The following is a 22,015-nucleotide window of genomic DNA, read 5'->3' as shown; positions in this document are numbered from 1 at the left end:
TCTGTAATTATGTCAGTGTCTGCCTGTCATAGCACACTATCTGAGGGGAATTTAAAAATCAGCCTGTTAACATGTTCCTCTAACCAGTGTACTTAACCCCCCCCCCCCCACCCCCAGTGGGAGTCATCCAGTGACCTCAACGAAAGGAAGAGAGAAGGAGAGCAGATTTAATAATCAAAGCAGCATCGACTGGTTTCCTTAGCATGAGACCACTGAAGCGGGACTAATACTGCCCACCACAAAGGGTCTGGCCAGTCTGCTTTTTCTTGCTATGTTTATTAAACATACGTTGAATTAGCAGGTGCCATGCACTCCCATGAGTTCACACATGGTCAGATGGCAAGAATGACTACATGGTTGGGTAATGTAATTTTTCCCATGATGAATTTGGAGTTGGGGCAGTGTTCATTAAAATATTAGAAATATGACCAAGAAAAGATAACCAAAGTCAAATTTATAAGCAATTTATTAAGCTGCCATTATATCAGACGAAATCAAAATTAAAACAGAATGGAGAAATCTAAAAGTTGAACTAAATTTACTCCACCCAAAACTAGAATGGAACGATTTTTTTTTCATGCCATCCCAGATGTTTATGGCTTTCTTTCTTTTGTGGAACACAAATGGTGATTTCTAGAAGAAAAAAAAAACCGCAGTCCATCTCTGTAAGTTCATATAATGTGAGTGGACAGGACCATCAAAGTTGATGCAAATCACACGAAACAAACAGATACAACACCAGTGGATGAATCAATATCTTCTGAAGCTAAACCATAGGTGTGTGTGTGAGAAAAATATTAATATTTTACACTTTTATATAAACATTAAACTGTAAACCATGGCTTCCAGCCATGATGTAATCGCGTTCCTCTACTGCAACACCTCTTGCACGAGTTTCACAATGGGTTATGTCATGCTGAAGTTTACATCAAGAGTAAACTCATGGACCTGCATTTGACAGTTTTCTAGAGTGGCCAGAAGCGATGGTTTATAGTGAATAAAGGTGAAAATATTAGTAATCTTCTAACAGCCACCCATTATTTCACTTCAGAAGACTTGTTAAGCACAGGCGTCATATGGATTACCATCATGTTCATTTTGTGTGGTTTTTGAAGTGTCAGCTTTGAGGGTCCCATTCACTTGCATTATATAGATTCACAGAGATTAATTATTTTTCTAAAAATCTCAGCTTCTGTTCCACAGAACAAAGAGAGTCATATACCTGGGATGACATGAGGGTGAGTAAATGATGAGAGAAAATGTTTTTGGGTGGAGTATCCCTATAACAGTGTTTAGCTCTCAAATGTTTCTTGGTTAGACAGGATTTTGGGTAGTCGACCCACAAGCCTACTCTCCAGTGACTCAAACACGGTGTGTGGGTCCTGGTCAGCATTGATGTGTACTGCCTGTGGGTAGAAGGCCTGCAGGTCCGCTGTATGGTTCCAGTACTCCTTAAGCCTCTTAAGCAGTTGTGCCTCTGAATGCCGTGGGTTAAATCGAAGCCGGGCCTGCACTTCTGGACCAGGGACAGGTTTATATATGCTGTGATACCTGCAAAGTTCAAACGTAACATTCAGAATGCAGATATGTATTTAGTGGAACCTAAAGGAATGGATTCTTTGTACACAAATTTACAATGTACTAAGCTGATTCTTTCTCACCATTCTCCAGTCACAGGATCCACACCCCTAAGTGTTACTCTCTCAATAGCAATGTCATCAGTTATCTCCAGGAAGAAGACCCTAGAGGGGAGAGAGGCAGATATCATGTGGAAGTCTGTTATGATACCTGTGATCCTCTCAAATCGCCAGAGGAAAAAAGCTGCTTGGTAAAGATATTAAATGCCAAAGACATAGGCTAATAAAAGCGTCATTTAAAAACAATGAAAGACAAAAACAATTAGGCTTAGGAACTGGGGTTAAAGAAACTTCATTAAAAAAAGAAAAGGTGTGTTCAGCGGAGTACAAAAATAATAATAATATAATGTATATATTAACTGTGAGACCAGTCAGATATATGTAGAAAGATACACACCATGTGTTCTGTCAGTGTCATTTTATAAAAATTAATGAATGAAATGTTACCAAAAAATGGTCAAAAGAGAGGTAACCTGTAAAAAGTAATTATAAGTCTGTATAAACATACAGTGCAATTAAAAAATACTTTTATTCCACAAAGACATTAAATTGATCAAAAGTTTCAGTAAAGACATCTATAATGTTACAAAAGATTTCTGCTCTTTTGACCTTCTGTTCATCAAAGAATCTTGAAAAATATGCATCACAGTTTCAGTATAACTGCTTTCAACATAGCTAATATTGAGAAATGTTTCTTAAGCACCAAATCAATGATTTGATTTCTGAAGTCTCATGTGACACTAAAGACTTAAGCAATGGCTAAATGAAAATTCAGTTTTGCCATCACAGGAATAAATTACATTTTAAAATTTACTAAAACATAAAATTATTTTAAATTATAATAATATTTCACAATATTACTTTTTTTTAACTGTATTTTTGGTCAAATAAATGCAGACTTGGTGGGCATAAGAGGCTTCTTTCATCTAAAAATCTAACTGACCCAAAACTATTGGTTAGAGAGTCGACTTGTAACCCAAAGGTTGTGGGTTCGAGTCTTGGTATTGGCAAGGATTGCAGGTAGGAATGTACAGTGCTCTCTTCCACCTTCAATACCACGACTGAGGTGAGACCCTTGATCAAGGCACTGAAGCCCCAACTGCTCTCTGGGTGTTGCATGGCTGCCCACTGCTCCGGGTGTGTGCTTACGGTGTGTGTGTTTACTACTCACTGCTGTGTGTGTGCACTTGGATGGGTTAAATGCAGAGCACAAATTCCAAGTAAGGGACACCTTACTTGGCTACACGTCATTTTAAATTCTTTACAATTCCCACATACAATTGTCAAAATGCCTGCAAAAATCATAACATGTCAAGCAAAAATCATATAAATCCATTATATGAAGACTCCATCTAGCATTCAGAGAGGAATAATCATAAAGCACTGGTATTAGAGCTAAATAAATTATTAAGAAAATAATGGAAAACAGGGATACTCTCCTGGGCCATGATGGGACTTCAAAAAGTAGAATGTTGGGGTCTCTACCCAGGGGTCATTATGCTTTGACATTGTTCAGACATATTGTTCGCCAAATGGTGTGGTCAGGTTGTGTGTGTGTGTGTGGGGGGCCTTTGGATAGGGGGTTGGTTTACATGCCAGTTTTGTCCCAAATGATTTCAGCCAGGCCTATAGAGGACAGGAACCTCACAGCCTATTCCACATCATAATTTTTAGCCATCTAAACATGTTATGTAGACTGAGATTGTTGTGATATGCAATTCTGCACCAGTTTAGCTATAGATAAAGACCCATAGGAATTGAACATCATGAGGTCTTTTCCACAAAAAGGGGTGAGAAAAGAAAGGAAATGGGAGAAAGAGATCTAAGTTGGTGCTTTTGATAAAATATTTAAATGTCTTTGTGTTCCTGGCTCTCAGTACCACTGTGAACCAATGGGCCCTCTGAAATGGACAAAGGAGACATGGTGCTTTAACTGACTATTAGTCTGAATTGAAAATGCAAATTATTTGATGTGTTTAAGAGGCATGAAAATGTGTGTGTGTGTGCACGCGCGTGTGTGTGTGTAGGTTTAATTATTTCAGAAAAAGGCTTCTCTAAATTTTTTATGAATATTTGTCTTAAAAAGAAGTAATAACTACTCTGCAAATCTATTAGAATTAATATTTATGCTTCCTCATGAAATATTTATAAATGTGGAGGAGCAAAAGGATGGTGCGCTGTGTCTGAGGCTGGAGGATGGGAGGGTGGAGGCTTGTGTTCGTCTTTCTTCTCATTCCCCCACTTTTTATGTGGGGGGAGCTGTACAAGATGAATTGATTTACATTAGATGTTTCTTACATGACAGCTTGAGATCCCGTAACAAATGACTTACTAAAACAATGCAGATAACAAGAGCCTGACAGTCCTCAGCTGCTACAAATGATCATGAACCGCACAAGTCTTGGCATATCCTGTCTTCAGTAGATGCGTGTATGTGTGTGCATTTCTGTTCTTCCACTGGTATATGGTATACATTAAGTAGATGGTAACCTTTGGCCCTTTTGTTCTTCAGTTTACTCGCTGAGCTGAAGTGATCCTAGAAGGTCTCGGTCCATCCGATCTCTCTGAGCGCTGCCGCTCCTGTCAGCCCCTCTGCCTCCCTTTCTATCTCTCCAAATTAAGAAATTAATGAGGGAAAGATTCTTTACAGGTGGCCACGGCAATGTTTACCACTGATTAAATTGTAATGCTGCCCCTGCTGTATAATTGATAAGCCAATCAGAGGAAGTGTTGCTTGATTTGATGGGGAGCGGACACATGGAATACATTTAAGTAATAGAGAGCAAGAGCACAGTGCAGGTGGAAAGAGAGAGAGAGAAAGAGAGAGAGAGAGAGAGACAGAGAGAGAGAGAACAAGGCAGAGACGAGAGCAAGTAATTGGGCCAGACTCTTAGCTTACATGGCTAATTGCTCTTCTTTATCTACCTGTCAGAGGTAGCCATGCATATTTCAAAGCTCCCAAAGACTCTGATTGTTTGCAAGCGTGTCAAGGCTGTAAGAGGCTGATGACTAGCCAAACTGGAGAGTAGTTAAAGACTGGTAGGAGGGGTGGGAGTGAGACCAGCGAAACTAAAGTAGTAAAGCACCATAAAAGTATCATAAAAGTGGTCTATATGACTTGTGATTTATATTTCAAGTCTTTTGAAATCAAACAATAGTTTTATGTAAGAAAACAGACCAAAGAGAATTTGAGAACTAGACCAGTTTGATTTATGAATGAATCACTGAAACCTGTTCATGAACCAGGGCAGATGTCAAGATTTAAAAAAGATAATACATTTCTGTTCCACAAATCTATTACACAGCTTCAGAGATTTTGAAATATAGACCACAAGCTGTAAGGACCACTTTTATAATACTTTCACAGCACCTTTTTGTAATTTCACATTCATTAAGTGGAAAAGAGCAGCCAGGGTGTTCACCTAAAAAGTCATACGATTTTGGAATGATGACAGAATTCTACTTTTGAGAAAGTATCCCTTAAACCAGTAGTTCTCAACCAGAGGGCCTAAAAAACTTCCATAAGGGGACTCAAGGTGACTTAAAAAGATTTAAAATGAGACAAGCATTAAAATATACTAACACAGCTACAATTTTAAGTTGATCTGTTTTATGCTAAAACAACAACCTTTAAGTCTAATTTTAAAAGTGTAGATTTAGTCATGTAAATGAACTAAATCTTGTAACTTTTATAATGAATATACATTTTTATAGTTATGCAAAGATCTAAAATATTTTATCATTAGAAATTGGGAATTAAAAATTTTCCAGTAAATCACAATATTGTTGTTAATTCAAATATTCTTGTGGTCAATGTGGGGCCTTGAAATCATTGCCTTGCATGTTGCTCTGGGGTTCATACTGTTCATAACGATAGATAATTCTAGATTTCCTTCTAAATGAAAGTGTCACACATCCACAGCTAATTGTGACTGATCAGCTTTTGAAAGAGGATCAGATGATTGCACCATCAGAAACCAGAGCAAAGACATCTTCATTTATCTGACGAGAGGATTTCATTAGCGAGAATCCTTTTTCCTTTTCTTCCTCTTTCATCTTTCATGGATCAGGTAACTTCCTTTACATGACAAAAGAGGGGCAGCTAACTGAAACAGACAGCTACTACTGTGAATCACCTGCAACTACAAAATCTTCAGAAAGGCAAATAGGTCATTGTGGTAGGTATTTATGTACAACACAAAGCCAAAGTACACTCTCAGAAAAAAAAAAAGTACAAAAGCTGTCATTGGGGCGGTACCTTTTCAAACGTTACACATTTGTACCTTTAGAAAAGGTACTGCCACAGTGACATTTTTTTTAAAAGCTATCTCATAAAATAATACTTAGCACTGGGTTTTAATCCACTTTACCATAGAATTAACAACACAAAGTAAATGAGTTTGTCAATACAAGCTAAAGACTCTGGTGCCACACAAACAACATCGTCTTGGCACTTATCGCAGGCAATGACTCTCTGTTAATGGAGCCCTTTCAGGAAATGGGTAAAGGGATCCCTCCAATCTAACCAGTATGCCAACACTGCTGCACTCTGTCCCCTCTCCCTTCTGCCAGTGACACCTATTAAATGCCCATGCCCTGGCACTGCTCCAGGAGGAACTGACTTATTCATCCTCACTAAAGCCTGGTAACTAGAGAGCTGTTAATTAATAAAGCTGTCAGGTACAGCGTCGCCATCGGGCCATCATCGGCCCATCGGAAACATTATCTCCCCATTGCTTCAGGGCCAGGCTAACCACGGGCCTTCGAATCAATTACACTAATGCTATGCAAATAAGGTCTCCTGCCATTAGCCCAAACAACATGGGCTGTTAATGGAGGAAATAAGGCAAGGGAAGCAGACACTATGGCTGCCTGCTGATCTCTGGGATCCAATCTTAATACCAGAGAGCACATAAGATGGGATATTTATGATGAGAAATCATGATGAGTAGCAACAGGTTGAAAAGGAGGCCCTACGGTGATCATGTCGAATTTTTCTAATGTTATTGCACAGATTTGTGCTCCTGCTCTTGTTTCCGTGTCAAAGGAGACAGAATTGGGACACGGTTATTTTCACTGATGACCTAACCTCAAAGTGAGCTCTCTGATGAGGGGACACACACAGAGGACGGGTTGTATAATCTAAGTGGCATCAGATCCTCCAGGGCAACTGAGTTAAGGGTAATCTGAGAGGGCAATCTGAGCCCTGCGGCTACACTCACTATTTAGGATAACAGAAGAGACGCAAATCACAAATAATAACCTGAAAGTTTCACATAGTGCAGTTCATACACTCTCCTTCTGTTATGTTTTTGTTATCTAAACACCTGCTGTATGTTTACATCTCTCATGTCTGTCACTGTGAAGGTCCTACAGCCGGTAAATGAATGGGAATCCAGTGGATAGATAATCCATAGGCTGAAATCGATAGAGGAGAGAATTGAATGAATTCTCAATGTGTGGCGAACCCCCAGCTCTCATATATTGTGCACTTCCTTACATGCAAATGCACCATGCTTGCAGAGCTGCATAGTTCCATGCCCATTGTAACATACACTAATGTCAGTAATTTTATTTTTTTAAATATGTTTATTCAGCAAGTATGCATTAAATTGATCCAAATTGTCACAGTAACAATTTTTATATTGTTACAAAAACTGTATACTTTTCATCAAAGTATCCTCAATGTGTCAAAAAATGTGTCTTGGTTTTCACAAAAAATATTAAAACAATTTCACAATGTAACTATTTTCAGTAGCGTGTTTAGGCACTCCGCAAACCATGCAATTGCGTGGGTCTATAGGGCCCCAAGCGGAACGTGACTTCTACCAAGGGGAACCCCCCTGGAATGCAATTTTAGCCTATTTTTGCTGTATAATAAATGCAGCATAAGAGATTTCAAAAGCAAACATTCCCACATGTATAATTAATGAGTCAAAAATTATATTTTTTGGAACAACATGAGGGTTAGTAAATTATCACACAATTTTTTTTTTCCAAGTTACAAAAAGAGAAGGGAATGGGAAACAAACAGAGAACCATTGGTACAAATCACTGTGATACTAGTTTAGATCTCTGTACAGTCATATGACGTGACATACAGCCAAGTATGGTGACCCATACTCAGAATTGGTGCTCTGCATTTAACCCATCCAAAGCGCACACACACAGCAGTGAACACACACCCACCGTGAACACACACCCGGAGCAGTGGGCAGTCATTTATGCTGCGGCACCTGGGGAGCAGTTGGGGGTTCTGTGCTTTGCTCAAGGGCACCTCAGTCATGGTATTGCCGGCCCGAGATTCGAACCCACAACCTTAGGGTTAGGAGTCAAACTCTCTAACCACTAGGCCACGACTTAAAAAAAAAAAAGTAAACTGTAAAAAAAAAAAAAAAAAAAAAAAAAAAAAAAAAAAATGCCTTCCACAAATATGCCTCCCACAGTTATGGAATGGCAGTTAAAATGCCGAGTTTCAACATTTACAGCCATCTAAATCAGTTTATTGTGACTAATATACCTGTTTGGTATGAAATTAGACTCTTGGAGTTCTTCTGCCTGCTCCACATCTTGAGGAAAGCCATGGAGCACCCAGCCTCGAGTGGTACAGTCCATCCTGCTCAGTCTCTCAGTAAGGATCCGCAGAACTATACTGGATGGCACTGTACAGAGTAAACCACAAACATAGCTATAATATGATATGGTTATTGCCTATTTATAACTTCTTCCTAATTACATGACAGAAGTACAACAATACAAAGAGTAGAAGATGAGAAATCACATTAAGGCAAACTTCGAAAACCTCAAAAATCTACTTGCTGTGTCCTTTAATTGACACTTGTCCTATATACTGTAAATATGGTGTACAGAGGGGGTTTACCCCATGAGATGCACACACAAACACACCTGCTTAGCATTTGTTTGAAATACTGTATACGTTCCTCCCTGTAGGACATCAGATCACAGTGTTATAGATCTAACGGATGTGAGAAAGGCCTTTCATTTGTTTACTTCCTTCCAGGTACTGGAAGAAGTTTTTGAAATACGAAAAAGATGCAAATATAGGATGCAGTTTTAAGGGTATGAAGTACTAAATAAACAGTTAATAGAAGCTGATTCAAAAACCCATTGACAAAAGTAGACAGAAACCTAAATTAATGTTTCACTTAAACTGAGGTGCAGGGCATCTAGGGTGCTGGAGTGCACCATTAAGAGGATTAAATTAAGGAAATGGTCTAAGGACAACTGTAACAACATCATCTTCTGCTAAGCATCAGTGATCTCATCATCAAGCGGTATTGTCAAGGACGTGCCTTATGTTTGCATCTGTATCAAATTAAGGGGGTTTATTCAGATGTGAGGTGATAAATAATTAGCAGACATGGTGTTATTTAAATTCATATGTGCACATTTTGTCTTTTGAAGATTTTTCATGGGTCCCTCTCAGAGTACAAAAGCAGTCAATGGCTGACTGACAGGCAACATAAGCGAACTGTTTAAGGGGATGATGGCACCTCTTATAACCGATGGAAAGTACGGTATAGGAGGGTGGTGCTCTTAATACTGCAGGAAAATTAACGAGAGCAGTGGAGGACAAACAAATAATGAGGGTGAAAAGAAAATAGAAAGGCATTCTTTAAAGAAAGCAAGCTGGCACCCAGGGGGGTCCCCGCAGCTGGTGAAAAATTAAAGCCGACGGTTTCAAACTGTCCAATTTCCACATCAAACACACACAGCCTCTTGCCTATCTCTACAGCCTTGCTTCAAACATCAGGCAGCCTGGAGAGGCTTCCTCTTCTTTCTTTCTTTCCTCTCCTTCTTCACTTCTCCTAAGACTATTTTTTGGTTTGCTTAATAATCCGGCTTCTCAAATCCCAGAAGCACTGTACTGGTTACACTAGCCACCAGCTCTCCATCGCCTAATTATACCCCTGTGAGGCCATTAATCAACTTGTAAATTATTTAGGCAAACTCTCTGCCTCTAATCCTCACCGTCACAGGAAAAGTGGGGAGAAAGCCAAAGAAGAGAGAGAGAAGGCACAAAAATCCCCCTCTCCCAAGATACCGCAATCCTGTTCAACAAGGCAATGGAATACGAGCTAACAAAACATTTACATAGCATTTCTTATGCACACATTGCTACTTCAACAAACACTCAACATGAATTTATGAACATATGTTGCATGTGACATATACTGCTAGATACTTAACATGCTCTGACAGATCTGACAATTATATGGTGTGTGCATGTGTTCTCTTCAGAGGTAATAAATAAACCTAAGTTTAGTCTACTCCCAAGACTTCTGTATGAGTCATAATCGGTTTTATTACTATAATATTCCATATACAGTAAAATTTATATTATTTGGTAGCAAGAAATGTTTATCAAAGTTTTGTGATAAATGTTAAAAGGATAAATTGAAATGTAACTTTTTTGAACTTTGAACAGAATTACTTATACACAAGCAAGAGAGGAACTAATGACTAAATTAACACAGCTGAACAGAAAAACTTGGTCAAGGAAAAAAACTAAACAGGAGAACAGGAAATGAAAGAAACACAACCAAAGTCCATGAGCAGAACATAACTGTGACAGCTCTATAAATAAACTTTGATTTGATTTAATTTGATGCAAGTTTGCAAATCTGGCTTGTGTCATTCTTAGTCCCGTACTTCCTCTTCAACCCATATTTTGCTTCTATTTACTGTCAGTGAAAGTGTCAAAAAGGTGAGAAGTAAAAAAAAAAATGCATGCTTATATTCTGTGATTCGCATCCAATGAGAATCTTTATTAAATTAATGATGACTTGCTCAAGGCAGGTGGCTCGGGCTGGAGCTGTGATAAAGGCAGTGATTGGCAGTCCCAGCAGACGAATGCATTCTCTGAGGGGTGGGACAATATATATATATATGTGTGTATATACGCTGTATTTACTTATGGTCTCTGGGGGATTTAGAACAGAAAGGTGTTGGGCAGACACAGAGGGAGTGAGATGGGAAGGGAATAACAATGATGAGGATGAATGAAAGGTCACAGAGTCAAGACATCTAGAGCATTATGATGTATTCAAAATATAAAAGTACTGTTTGTCTAGAGTAGGAACCTGCAGGGTAAGAAGCCAGCAAGTACTGTGATTTTGTTTAAAAGTAAGAAAACCTGTCTAAAGAATCATATACTGCAAATTATATGACAATCATTTAGAATGCAGTTACCATAAACCAATGTCATATATTTGAATATAGGACAACATGTTGATTAATCAGACTATTCTGGCTGTAGGGGGTCCAATTATCTGGTCAAAAGCAGGAAACAGAACTCTGCTGCATACAGACTGGGGTTTCACTTGTTCTGTTTGATTGACCCATTTGGCAGTAGGTATGGTGGGGGTGAGGAGGCATACCTTGCTGTTCTGACTCCAGGTAGGGTTTAATGAGCTCCCCCATATGGCTCTCATCAGCTGACACAGCCTTCAGAAGCTCTCCACAACAAACTACAGCAACAGAGAAATAGGAAAGAAAGTTCAAATGAAAATAATAATAATAAATATACAACATACAACTATGGACATTGTAAAACATTATTTACTCTCTCATGTTGTACTAAACCTTTATGCTGCTATCATGATTTTTGGTGTTTTTGTGTCCTTTTTGAAGCTTGACAACACCTGATCAATATAAACAGTTGTTGTCTGGCAAAAGCTGCATAATGATTCTTCAAAAATGTCTACTTTTGTTTTTCACAGAAAAAAATAACAGTATAGTCATTTGAAACTACATGAATTTTACATTTTGGCTAAACTACCCTTTTAACAATGTTGAAGCTTGCAGATGAGAAAGCGTACAGAAGAAAAGTGACAACAGAAGTTTAGGAGGAGCTTACTGTTGACGATGCCGTATTTTTGAGCAATCAGTTTTGCCTGGAGACTCTTTCCGGAACCCGGGGGTCCAAACAGCAGGATTCTGGGAGTGTAGGGTGAGGCAGAGTGACGTGGAGTACGGACATAGTTCAGCACTGCAATATAAATACAAAATAATAAAATGAATGTGAACATTCATGTGACATGTCACAGTGTAATATGGGTGGCCAAAATGTTTAGATAATTTTCAGTGAATGAAAGACAACATGTCAGGCAAATAAATGCGATTACATATCTATTCAACCTGAAAACTAAATGTAGCTACAAGTTTTGCTACAAATGCATTAATGATACAGTAACAGTCAAAATTTGGGATTGGTCAGGTGTTTTTTTTTTATTTTTATTTTATTTCATTTTTTTCTCTTATGAATGATGAGTCTCTATTTAATCAGTTACATATACAGTAATATTGTGTAATATTATTACAATTTTAAACAGCTGTAACTATAATGCATTTTAAAATGTAGTTTATTCCAGTGACGCATAGATAAATTTTCTGCAGTCATTAAACAAGTCTTCCATGTCACATAATCTTTCAGAAATAATATGCTGATTTGTGCTCAGGAAACTTTTTTTTTTTTTTTTGAACCCAGTTGTGCTGCTTAATATTTTTGTGAAAATCATTTTTAGGATTTTTTGATGAACATAAAGTTAAAAAGAACAGCATTTATTTTAAATGTCCCCAAACTTTTGAATGGTATGCATTACAAAACATGTTTGTGCAACCAAAATTTTCTCTTACCCTATGGTGATTGTTTACTGCTGTATCATACTTTAAAAGAAAACAACACAATGCAGGCACAGACAGTCTACTGAATGTTTAACAGTGTAAGATAGATAATAGAGCACATTTGTTAGGCTGGTGACAGCCCATTCGCTCAGATCATAAACAGAGATTGCCACTAAACCGAATATAAAGCCACTTGATTAATTAATCATTAGAGTCTTCCTTTCATGTCCACGGGGGCATTTGCTTGTAGTGTGACATCCACGTCGAAGCCATCTGTTTGCAGTTGGGTTTCACTCACAACAATGCTGTTTGTCTGGAACCTGCACCGAGCTGCCATTCTAATGTGTGATGATTAACAACAGCTTAATCATAACTAACGAGTCCCTCTCATCCAGCCCTTTATGCTGCTAATTGTTATACAACAACATGATAAATGCTTAATATGCAAAACATGTTAATGTGCTTAAAGGCTAAGTCAGGGGGAAACTAGCAACATTACAATCAAACCGCATGCTGAATTAGCGCTAATCAAGATTTAAGATGACAGCTATTGCTGTTTGTACCTCAGTATGGGTTTATTAATGTTTTATGGCAGAGTTTATTCTCAAATATTTATTTAATGTCCTCCATTTAGACGTATGAAGAAAATCAGGTGCAGTTAAGTCAAGATTAAAGCATAATGGTACACTGTCCTAAATCTACAATTTACAAATCAAGCCCACAGCGCAAAACCATTAGGCCGGAGGGCCGCTTCCTTGATAGATATTCAATGGAGCATTTTGGATTTAATACTAATGTGCCATGAGACTAAATGAGCCTTTATTTCCCCCCAGATAAGCCTAACTTCTATGAGAAAGCGAGAGAAACCAGTCCAAAACTGGATTTGAATTTCTCCCAGCTCATGTTTTTGTAGCCTGAGCTGGCAAAATATTGTGAAAGTGATAGACAGATGTTAGTTTATGACAAATCTCTCTAAAAGTGCTGCCCTTAATATAGAATGACTGGCTATCAAATCCATGCATTCTCATTCGTATGATAAATATGCATCTTTGTTATTAAAAAACTGTGGTATGAATTTCACAAAATGCTGTGAACCTGCCTAATGTTACAGTCAAAGTGATGTATGCAAAGAGTGGTTTAAATATTCACTGCCTAGCTCTACCTCATAACTAAAGGAAGGGAAGTGACAAAATTATTTTGTCAAGTTGAGCGATATAATATTTAGACAGGTTGTATTCAGATGGTTTTAATGTAATTGGCGAGGACCGCTCATCCCTGCCCAGGTTCTCATGGGATAGTCTGTGCCTGCAGAGCTGCCGGAGGCAACCTCCTAAACTGACAGAGTGCTTGACAAGCTGGTCAATCACTGCCTCTGAATGCAGCCGCTGCGCTACTGACCTCCGACCAATAGGGGTGGTAGATCTTGGTTCATCACAGTAGGTGATATTAGCAGAAATGTTTAAAAAGCTCTAAATGTAACTAAGTGACCTACCTAAGCCTAATCTGCAGACATTTTTAGAGATACAGTCTATGTTTTGAATTCAAATGACTTGATTAAATTACCAACCAAGGGAAAATACCACCTAATATCAATTTCTTACCTCAAAGTCATGGATAATCAGTAGTTTGTCAAGAAGACCTGTACACTAATTTAAAGGGATAGCCAAAATGCTGCCAAAAATGAAAATTTGGTCACCATTTACTTACCTATACTTGTATATCATTCCAAACCTGTATGACTTTATTTAGAACATAAAAGAAGATATTTTGAGAAAAGTCTGTGTTTTTCTTTTTCCATACAATGAAACTCAATAGTCATCAAAACTGTTACTGCACCAAAATTCTTTAAAATATTTTCTTTTGTGTTCAGCAAATAAAAGTCATATAGTTTTGCAACAACAAAATGATGACAAATTTTTCATTTTTTGGGAAAAGTATCCCTTTAATGCAGATGGATTGCCCTGGTACCCGACCAGGTAAAGGTGGTGAAGTTTACCCTGTGAGAAGACGTCTACATGGGGCTGGTCAGCATTGATGGTCTTCAGGCAGCTGTGGTATGTGCACTTAAGAGCATGAGCTTCTGTGTGGAACCTTTGCAGCTTTTTGGCTATAAGATCAGCTGGCATCAGTGTATTGGGTGTTTCTAAACGCTGTGCAACCTCTTCACTTTCAGGCCACATGAAGGTGACGTGATATACATCTGAAACATGGAAAGGAAACATGTGGGTAAGTTCACATTTTATACACAAGGGTATATGTACTGACATGTACTGAAATATTTTGTGTAAAATACGAAAAACTTTATCATAGCATTTATTTTGACAGTGAATGTCCTACAAAAGATCATAAATAAACAAAAGGGAAAATGGCAATTATCTGAAAATGGTACATTCGCACCATCACAAATCTGCAGGGAGCACTGGCTTTTGTTCATTAAAGCTGGGCTTTGTGAAACCCTGAGGACACACACTGGGCCCGTTTGGGATTCGGCAAACAGGTTGAGCGCTGTCAAGGTCCACGGATAATGAAATGCATTCTAACAAGTGTGCGTGTTGGCTACCTGTCTCCCAGTCCAACTCTCTGAACTAAGAAAAGTGTAATGATCATACAGACATTACCTCCTGTGACAGGGTCTATCCTCTGGCCCGAGCTCCTTTCAATCAGGACGACATCAGGAGCTTCCAGCATCACTGTGAGGAAAGAGTTAAAAGAAAGCGCTAGAGTTTGACACATCCTGTAGGGAGTGATAGAGAGTCCGAAAGGGATATCTGTCCGTTCTCATTATCGGATCCTGATTCAAACCTCTTGTTTTTCAGTTGGGAACAACAGAGTGTTTGGACAACATGCCACTAACCAACATGATCTGGAGTGATGCCTGCTTCTTGTAGATATAGCGCCTCTTCTTGTGTCTTGGGAATGGCTTCCAATACCCAGCCCTGGAAATACAATGCACATTATGCTAATACTACTCTTGAGAAGGAACAAATAATCTGCTGTAAACAATAATCCAACTCTCTGGTGATGGAGACCAACTCTGCTGGTGACAGAGATGATGCTGACACCTTCTGCTATTTACACAGCTGAAACCTTGCATTTTGTCATAAACAAACACACACACACACACACATGATTTTTCTGTTTACATTTCTATAAATGCACTTGCTTTTCCCCACGGTCAGCTACTGTGCTTAAATTGTTGTTTAAAATTGTTTTCATATAGGCAAAACAATATCCTGCCTGGAAAAATACTTAAAAATACAGTAATAGGCTTTGTATGAATAATTTTATATGAATAATTCATATAAATTGCTGCCCTGTACTGGTCTAAATTATGAATGTATAAATTGTTGTATGAATAAGGAGTAAAACTGGCCCATATGGGGTCTCATGCAGGGAGGTAAATGGAGGGTTAAATCCATAAAACCTTGAAAATGTACTTAATTCTCCAGCTCCTCTCCACACTTCTCACTTAGCAATAAAAAATAACATAAGAAGAAAGAAAACCGCATGCATATCATTCATTAGCTACAAATCCATAAAAAAATCCTCCTCTCTAATAGTCTCCTAAATCCCAAGGCTTGCTGTGCAATGGTGCAGTAAAATAAAGAACAGTCAAAGAACCATCTCCCAAAAGTGCTTGTTAGGGGCCAACTTATTACTGCAGCGAATAATCTTAAAATAAATAAATATATGCAACAAACATTTATAGATCTAAGTATTATCAGAGGAGCTGTGGGTTTTTGCTGCCGAGTTTCGAGTGTCTGTTTGATATCAGCCTTTGTTTTTTTAGGCTTTGATCTTTAACGGCAAACCTATCCTTTGCTTCACCTGATCTCAGCGCGCAAGTTTCCTCCCACTTACTTTCCCATTAAGCATTTGATTGCCTCTGTGGCTGGGAAGCCCATGAGCAGGGCCTGACTCACAGATTGCTTGAAAGGCCTCTAGCCTACACAATCTAACTGCCGTGAATATAGAAAAATACAGTGTAGATGTTGAGCAAACTACAGCCTCTTGAATTACAAATGTCAGTACACTCTTAAAAATAAAGGTTCTTTATTGGCATCTATGGTTCCTTAACAGTGGGAACGTTTCTTTAGATTTTTTTACATTTTCTTCACACTAAGAAAAAAATGGTTCTTTACAAACTGTACAAGGTTCTTTTTGGAACCAAACATGGTTCTTTGACATCAGTGCAAAAACCCCCTCTTGGAACATTTATTGTTAAGAATGCAGTGAGGTGTCTGTTTAGTTTATAGATCTGCAGCATTTCTAGAACATAATGAAATCATATTTATCACAGAACACACAGCCATTGGTTCAGGAGTAGATTATATACAAATATGCAACTGTAAACATTCAGAGGTTTGACAAGAAGACTGAGTCCAAACTTCCGCGCACACATACACGCTCACTGCACACATTAACTCCAGCACACACATACATCTGAACACAGAGCCCCACTGCGACTTGTTTGATTCCGTTTCATCCTCACATCAAAAGAGGCTGTGGTGCTGTAGCAGTGGGCTCAGACAGAGACCCCAGGTCTGAAACATCTGCAGTGAGGCCAGCTATCACAGGAGGGACATGCGTGGAGCAGATGTCACCAGCCAGCCCAACAGCAGGCAAGGCAGGGGAGCAGAAGCGGCTCTCCGACATGTCACTCACAGAGCCCAACACGCAGCTCCCTCACACAATAGACTGACAATAAGACAGCATGACCGGCTACAAAACACTCCACTTGACTTTTACAGTTAGATCTCAATCTCATTCATTTCGCTGTCAACTACTGATTATTTGGTTAATTTATTTTTTTGCTTTTTTTTTTAAATATAAACACACACAAAGTGAAATAAGGAACAGAACCCAAGTCTCATACAATTGTAATTTTGTAAAAATTTGATTAACTTGATATGCCGTCTAAAATGCAGTGTTCAGCAAACATTTATTTAGTTTGAAGTCAATTTAGATACACTACCATTCAAAAATTTAGGGTCAGTAATTTTTTTTTTTAAAGAATTTAAAACTTATATTCAGCAAGAATGCATTCAATTGATCAAAAGTAACAGTAATGACTATACATACAGTATATATTACTATAATGTTACAAACGATTTCTATTGCAGATAAATGCTGCTCTTTTCAACATTCAATTCATAAAAGAATCCTGAAAAAAAGGTATTATGCTTTTCACAACAATATTAGGCAACAAAACTGTTTCAAACATGAATAATAATAATAATAATAATGTTTCTTGAGCACTAAGCATATTAGAATGATTTCTGAAGGATCACATGACACTGAAGGTTTGAGTAATGACTGCTGAAAATTCAGCTTTGCCATCACAGGAATAAATTACATTTTAAAATATATTAAAATAGAAAACTGTTTTTTTTTTTTATAATGTTTCACAATATTACTGTTTTTAATGCATTTTTATTCAAATAAATGCAGCATTGGTGAGCATAAGAGATATATTTCAAAAATATTTTGTAAAATCTTACTGACCCCAAACCTTTGAAAGGTAGTGTGTGATTGCAGTCTTTAACTGTTCAACTAAACCATATTTTTATTATATATGTCAGGTAAAACATGTCTGTAAATCATTATCCGCATTGTGTGTTCTCAAAAAGTTTCAATATCATTTCATTTGCAAGCTTTCCTTTAGATTCCTCCTTTTTCCCTCAAAATAGAATTACAGACACTATGCAAATTCAAACAGCATAACTTTATTTGGAAGCCTCATTAGGGATCCGGGATGACTGTGACATGCGCCCCATGATCTTTCTTTTCTTCCTTTACTTTAGGGTCCTTTTTTTCCAGGACTGAAAGGCACTCATTAAATTGACATTTTACTTTAAATCACTATTCATTACCTATGCTCCCTCGCTTCATTTTCCACAAGAGTACAAGTCTAAAGTTTTACAAACAGTAGCCTCATGAGAGAACGAGAGAGCGAGGGAGAAAGAATTAAGACAGCTTGAGAAGCAGTGACAGGCGGAGACGAACTAGATGACCTAGATTAGGCATGATTAACATTCATTGTTGCTTAATTTGGAAAAACAGGTAGACAAGCACACACACACGCACACACACACACACACACACACACACACACACACAGGCATCAGTGGCAGAGCAATTAAGCTTAGCTGTCTAGGCTCCAGTGGTGATGTGACATGTCAATCATTCCATTCCTTGGCCCATTTAAATGTGTGCGAAGCAAGAGACCATGAGATGAAGGCTCCTCATGGTGAGCCAGAGATGCTTTGTCAGATGTCTAAATCTACAGAGGAAAAACTCTACCTCAATCCTCTGCTCATATGCAGATCAGTCGGGAAGGAAAATAATTAAATAACCTGATAAATACCATCAGACAGTTTGCCTGAAGGGATAAACATCCATTACTAGATTCAAAGCAGTCGCTAATCACAAACTACTGAGATTAAAAGGTGAAAGTTAAAGGATGCCAAGCGAAAAAAGTTTCTTGGCTGAGTAAAGCCATTTGCAGAGTTTAGTGAGGAATAAAAGGAGATGCTGTCTGGAGTCGGACGATTTACATATTCCTCCATGCAGCCACACAGAAGAAACTGACACTTCAGAAAAAGACACGATCAGGGAGACCGTGATTGATTGTGTGATTTGATGGAAAGATGAAAGGAGGAATCAAAAGGGTGTGAGATCTGAGAGTGTATGTGAACGGACACCTCAGCGGTGAGGCTCTTTAGTGGCATTAGTACTGAGATCACATGTAACTGGCAGCCGGTGAGAGGCCTGCTGGTGATGAAAGGTTTTCTCAGAGAACTCTCACCGGCAGTCTTGCATTCCCCGAGACCCATCCCAGCAGTCCTCAAGGGAGGCAGAGAAACACACGTCTAATTATTTATCATAGAAAGTTGAGTGTAAATAAAGAAAAAATACGACAAATTATTTGGGCATCACGCTTGTAAAAATATACGCAGTTCAAAACATGGAGGTTACATGCAAGATCAGGATGAAAATATGTTTCGCTCACTTTTTTTCACTTTTTAGACAAGTTTAGTATACTGCTCAGTGTTCATTTTTCTAAATTTATTACAAAAGAAAATAAAAGTAAATTAAAAACAAGTCCTTACCCGTCGAATGCAGTCTGGTTTTGATAGGCGTTGCTGAATCAGCTGGCTCCAGAAGTCTTTGGGAATCTTCTTTCAGACCAACATAACAAACATTTGAAATGGCTTTGCACCGATGGCTGACCAATCAAATATAAGTACAGAACTACAGACTCCTGTCATTTGAAATTTAATAATAAAAACAAACCATATCAAAACCAAATATCTTTAATAAGTTTTAATACTAACCCTCTCTTACCTAACCTAACCTAACATAGTAGTCTAATAGAAATATAAACCAACTGACTGCTGTTAATTGTTTGTTTCTAACATTTACTTCTAAACCTACCTGAGATATATCTGTTCTATGTTAAACAACTGTCCACCAAAACAATCCAATTATTATTACACAAATACATTCAAATATGCTGTTGAATCTCTAATTATTTATGACATCCTCTGCTGCTTTCATCTCACTCTCCTTTGTGAATTTTGTGAAAATGCTAATAATTGGAATCTTTTGGATCGTTCCATTTTAAACTCAAGGCCATGGCGAGTTTAAGTGAGAGGATAATTAGAATAATTAAACCATTGGGAGGCACTTTTCCTAAGCACATCTCTCTCTCTTTTTTTCTAATTCTATTCAGCTCTCCTGATTTATCGACTAGCTAGCCTGAGTTGCATTTGCATGATCAGACTTCAGACAAAATCAGTTCTATGTCTTTACAGTACCACAGAGACAGCAATTACTGCCGGGTGTACAGAGAGTGTAGCAAATGCTGACAACATTACCTTTCCTACTTATACATCTAAAATGAATATCATGATCAAGGCATTCCAGACTACTTTTCCTTGAAGATACATTGTAATTAAGTAATAACATGTTGTAAACACAAGCTTACAAGTGGATTCCCTCTTCTAAGCCTCCTAAAAAGGCAAATATTGTCATAACAATCTATGGTAAATCTTATAGAAGTACATGTGTTTTCAAGACACTGAGAAAGAGAGACCTCACCTGTTTTTTGTCTTGGTACTGCCGTGCAGCTCTGCTTAGGTCACTGTCATCCTTTAATATATCGCTAAAAGTTATGTGAATAGTCTGCGTGTGCTCACACAACTTTTTAGCCTGCAACAAGAGAAAAGAGGACGATCTGAAGCAACATAAAATGACAAAAATGAAAATACTCTGAACAGGTAAAGCTGTACAGATGATTGAAACGTAACTCTGATTGACATGACAGGTGTTTATAGAAATACATTTCAAGACTGAAGAAAGTTCACAAAGACAAAAAAAAAAAAAAAAAAAAAAAATCACAACAAAAAAAAAAAAAAAAAAAAAAAATTACAGGAAGCACAACAATAACAATGCTGGATGACACTTTAAAAAACATTAACAAGAAAAATATACATCAATTGTAACAAAGTTTAAATGGCAGAAATTAAATGAGTTACTAAGTTTGGGACTTAAAATAATGCACTTACTATGGTTGTTTTCCCAGACGCTGGAGGACCCAACAATATGATTCTTGGCACTGGAATATGTTTGTTACAATGAATGAACTGTCCCCAACACATTACTGATGCAAGGCAACATTATAGTTAATTAAATCTAGTGATGTGTTTCTAGTTGATATCAAAACGCTGGCAGTTAGTATCATTCTAAAATAATGTTAAACTGCCTTTTTTATTTGAAAAATGTTAAATAATTTGGATATTTACAGCGTCACATTACGATTCTTATTTGATTTTATGTACGACTGCGCCATCTTGTGGTAAAGAATGACATTAATTCATTTAATAAATTATTATAAGAATGTATTACCTTTATAAAGGTAATTTCAAAGATAAACAAAAATAGTAAAGACTTGTCAATAGTACTAATACAGATATAAATAATAATAATAAAAACTTACCATCAAACCGGTCCCTTTTTAGGAAGTTAATCAGGTATTGAATGGGGTCCTCTGGTTTGTCCACCATCACATTTCTCACTAGTGTCTGCAAATGTATAATTATTTGATCAAAATCGCCTTGGAAATCATCATAAACTTACTAAACATTGTCTAGTAAAATGTCTATACCTGGACCAGGTGAAATATGTCATGTTTCTCTGCATAAATGGCCATCTCAGGAGGGATTCTGAGGGGCCTCACAGTCGCATCCATCACTGCAGTACACCACACAACACAGAGGTCACCAAAGACTTGGACATCTGCCAATAACTGTGAAAATGTGAATTAGTTCACAAAAAGAGAACCTGAAATCAATAAAACGCTTAATAAACGTGTCCAAAGCGGGAAAAGACTCTTGAAAACTCTTGAAACTGAGGTTTCTGAGGCAAGGATGTGACGTGTTTTAGTCCGTACAAAATAATTAACGTTACCAGTAACGTTAAACAAACTAGGTTTTCAGCTGAAATCCGTCTACTCTGTGGGAAAATTTGAGGAATGTAACGAAAACCGTGTAGTTTCTTGATTAAAAAGGAGAGTCAAAAAGAAGGCATAACGTTAATACCTTGACTGGAAACGTAGTTGTTGTTGCTAGTTTGCTGTGCGCATGCGTTTGTTACTGTATGTTGCCATTGGTAACTTGTTCAGCCAACCCGTATACGTGTCTATGAGCCAATCACCACCGCCAGAGGGC

At 37.8% G+C, this 22,015-nt stretch overlaps 1 protein-coding gene across 4 annotated transcripts; it reads right to left on the bottom strand.

Annotated features, from left to right (window-relative positions):
- Positions 1-448: 448 nt before the first annotated feature.
- Positions 449-22,011, bottom strand: ak8 (adenylate kinase 8). 4 transcript variants are annotated; one of them, XM_019104424.2, is made up of 14 exons: positions 21,887-22,011; positions 21,454-21,594; positions 21,286-21,370; positions 20,855-20,904; positions 20,388-20,498; positions 19,397-19,465; positions 15,139-15,220; positions 14,903-14,974; positions 14,281-14,484; positions 11,518-11,649; positions 11,039-11,128; positions 8,158-8,299; positions 1,662-1,742; positions 449-1,551 (listed from the first exon to the last, which is right to left on the bottom strand). In XM_019104424.2, the coding sequence occupies exons 2-14, from the start codon at positions 21,535-21,537 to the stop codon at positions 1,293-1,295; spliced, it is 1,461 nt and encodes a 486-aa protein (XP_018959969.1). In that variant the 5' UTR covers positions 21,538-21,594; positions 21,887-22,011; the 3' UTR covers positions 449-1,292. The 4 variants fall into 4 exon arrangements, with proteins under 4 accessions (XP_018959969.1, XP_018959971.1, XP_042611653.1 ...); XM_019104426.2 differs by having other exon boundaries at positions 19,397-19,462; XM_042755719.1 differs by having other exon boundaries at positions 21,454-21,539; positions 21,887-21,938.
- Positions 22,012-22,015: the final 4 nt, after the last annotated feature.

The sequence above is a fragment of the Cyprinus carpio genome, chromosome A5 (genome assembly GCF_018340385.1).
Source record: "Cyprinus carpio isolate SPL01 chromosome A5, ASM1834038v1, whole genome shotgun sequence".
NCBI lineage: Eukaryota > Metazoa > Chordata > Actinopteri > Cypriniformes > Cyprinidae > Cyprinus > Cyprinus carpio.
Note: the sequence above shows the minus strand (reverse complement) of the source record. Positions and strands in the feature narration are given on the sequence as shown.